The sequence below is a fragment of the Poromitra crassiceps genome (genome assembly GCF_964638095.1).
Source record: "Poromitra crassiceps genome assembly, chromosome: 27".
Lineage (NCBI taxonomy): Eukaryota > Metazoa > Chordata > Actinopteri > Beryciformes > Melamphaidae > Poromitra > Poromitra crassiceps.
In genome coordinates this window covers 3,877,053-3,879,552 of record NC_139650.1, presented here as the reverse complement: position 1 = coordinate 3,879,552, position 2,500 = coordinate 3,877,053, and the positions used below count along the sequence as shown (strand labels likewise).

Sequence of the window (2,500 nt, the reverse complement as noted above, 5' to 3'; positions counted from 1 at the left end):
ACAGGCAGCGTGGCCCTGGGTGGCTGCGAACCCCAGAGGGGTGCTGTCGTAGTGCTGCACAATCCTCCTCTCATTGATCCTCCTTCTGAAGCGGTCTTCCTGCAGCAGGTTCTTCAGTTTGTCCAGGTCTCCTGCCTGGGCGGCATCGTGGAGCAGCGTCTTGCTCTGCTCGATCAGCCGTTCCTTCAGGTCTGTCACACCTTCTTCTGTGATGTTGTATGGCAGTTGGCATCCTTTATGTTGCATTACCGTCTCCTGGATTTATCGGTCTGTCACACCGACTCAAACGGAAGGCTTTATGAAGGGACAAATGTTCGAGTGACATCACTGATGACATCACTCACTGATGACATCACAATTGCTCGAGTGACATCACTGATGACATCACTCACTGATGACATCACTATCCCCCTCACCCCCAATCTGGTATGCCCTATGCCATACATTTTGCTGTGTTTATGCCTTCCTGTAGGACACTTAAACCCAATGTACACCAGATGCGGTACAGATCTGTGTGGATGTGGATCCTGTAAGACTCTCGCCCATGTTAATAGATGGGCAATACTATGGGCTACGGCAAAAATACACACCTGTTCTATTTTTGTTGGATCCCGCATGCAGATTAAATGGGTGTGGGTCTGTTCAGGCAGCTGCACGGAGCCGCAACGCAGCCGGTGGACATAGGCCATTAGTCAACTTTTAGATAATCTAAACTATTATTATTACTATAATTATATCTGACATAATAATAAGGTCGCAATGGATCCCTTTTGTTTCTACTTTACCAGTATTAGAGATATTGGCATAGTTTTTTCTTTTGTTTTAATAACACAAGTAAACATTTTGATAATGCCTGCTTTATTTTCCAGTTGTTTATGCAGAACAAATCAAATGTCATGCTCAACATCAATACTGTGTTTCAGAGAGATACAGACAGAGAGAGAGAGAGAGAGAGAGAGAGAGAGAGAGAGAGAGACTTGCGAACATGGTTAGGTCATAGCAGTTTTATTCACATACGTATTGCTCAGGGAGAACAGTTTAATAAATTGCCAACTGCCATTGCTGTGTGTGTGTGTGTGTGTGGACAAAGGCATGGAAAGTAATCTGGAGAAAAGGTTACAGTACTCATGTGTGCTGTTTAGTCAGATTGTCCCAAGGGAATACTGCAGTTTAATATTCATATATTTCCCTAAATTCTACGGCAGCTCAGGTTGAACCAGTACACATTCACGCATACACGCTCCTACTATTCTGTGATAAGTCACAGACGTACAGCTTTGCTGAGACAGAAGTGGGAAAAGATGGAGCAAGTAACTGTGAGAGAACACATGGGAATGTACTTGTAGTGTGTGCACTTTGATTCAAAACAAACAGATATTTTTGACATTGTTTGTCTCCCACTCAACAGCTGGCTGACTGTGCATTTACAGTAGGCCTGAGATCCTGAAGACACGACTGAATTAGGGTCTGCTTCTCGCTCAGATTCTAGCTTTAAGACCAATTATTCAAGTTCACAATCACAAATGATGTAACCACTTCTAACTTCTCCATCTGGGCCCTTCTTGAACTAACTTCTTTCTCTCTTAAAAAAAAAAAAAAACTAACCTGAACTAAACTTGTACCACTGTTCCTTCAGAAGTTGTAGTTGTCATAGACTGTGTTGCATAGTTGATTGCTCTATTGCTGACAAAAATGTGTTATTGTAAGTCGCTTTGGATAAAAGCGTCTGCCAAATGACGTAATGTAATGTAATGTAAATGTAACCATCTAAGGGGGAGGGATTGAGTCGTACTACGCCAGGTGGCCTGTAACATACAGTAATCCTGTTGTGATGTACTTTCAGATGGTGGAGTCAGATGTAAATATTTTGAAGCACTCTGAGGCAGAAGACCCAGTCAGAAGGCAGCTGCTGGTAGGACATCTTGTTTCCATCCAGGCGGAGGATCTTCATCCTGGAGTAGGAAAGAGGTCCAATCTCTCTGCAGAAACTCGTCACATTGAACTCTGGAGAGAGCAGAGAGAAGACAGACAGGACTGTTTCACACACAGGACACATGCCCTATACTCACCATAGTGAGAAGTCCTCTGCTTGGATCTGTATAGTATCTAGTCAGAGCCATACTGTGGATACTAAACCAGTGCATAGAGCTTTGATTTAACATTGTGATGTGCACCATGTGTTCGCCATATGCGACTTATTATGATGGAGCACCTCAGTTATGGGAGTTGTCATATCAAAAGGAGCAGTCTATATTGCTTGTCACTGTTCACCAGTGTTTCTATCATTCCACTCCTTTTTTTTTGCAGTAACTAATCTAACATATTACTTTTTCCAAATTGAATCACTCTGTACAATTACTGAAATTCAAATGTGCTAGTTACTAGTTACTAGTTACTAGTTAGGACATGAAAATAGTGAACAACTTCAGAGGATTATCCGGTTTATGCATCACCTAGTCCGGGGAGAGACGCCGCCTCCCTGCCTCCCAAAAACAATGCT

General features: G+C 42.9%; 1 protein-coding gene across 1 annotated transcript in view; it reads right to left on the bottom strand.

Moving 5' to 3' along the window:
- Positions 1–1,852: 1,852 nt before the first annotated feature.
- The window catches only part of LOC310799195 (lumican), a gene marked incomplete at both ends in the record, with an annotated part of 7,687 nt that continues 7,039 nt past the window's right edge, over positions 1,853–2,500 (bottom strand). Inside the window, one exon of the mRNA XM_083661762.1 lies at positions 1,853–2,004. Coding sequence (XP_083517888.1) covers positions 1,853–2,004 — 152 coding nt within the window. The remainder of the gene's footprint in view (positions 2,005–2,500) is intronic.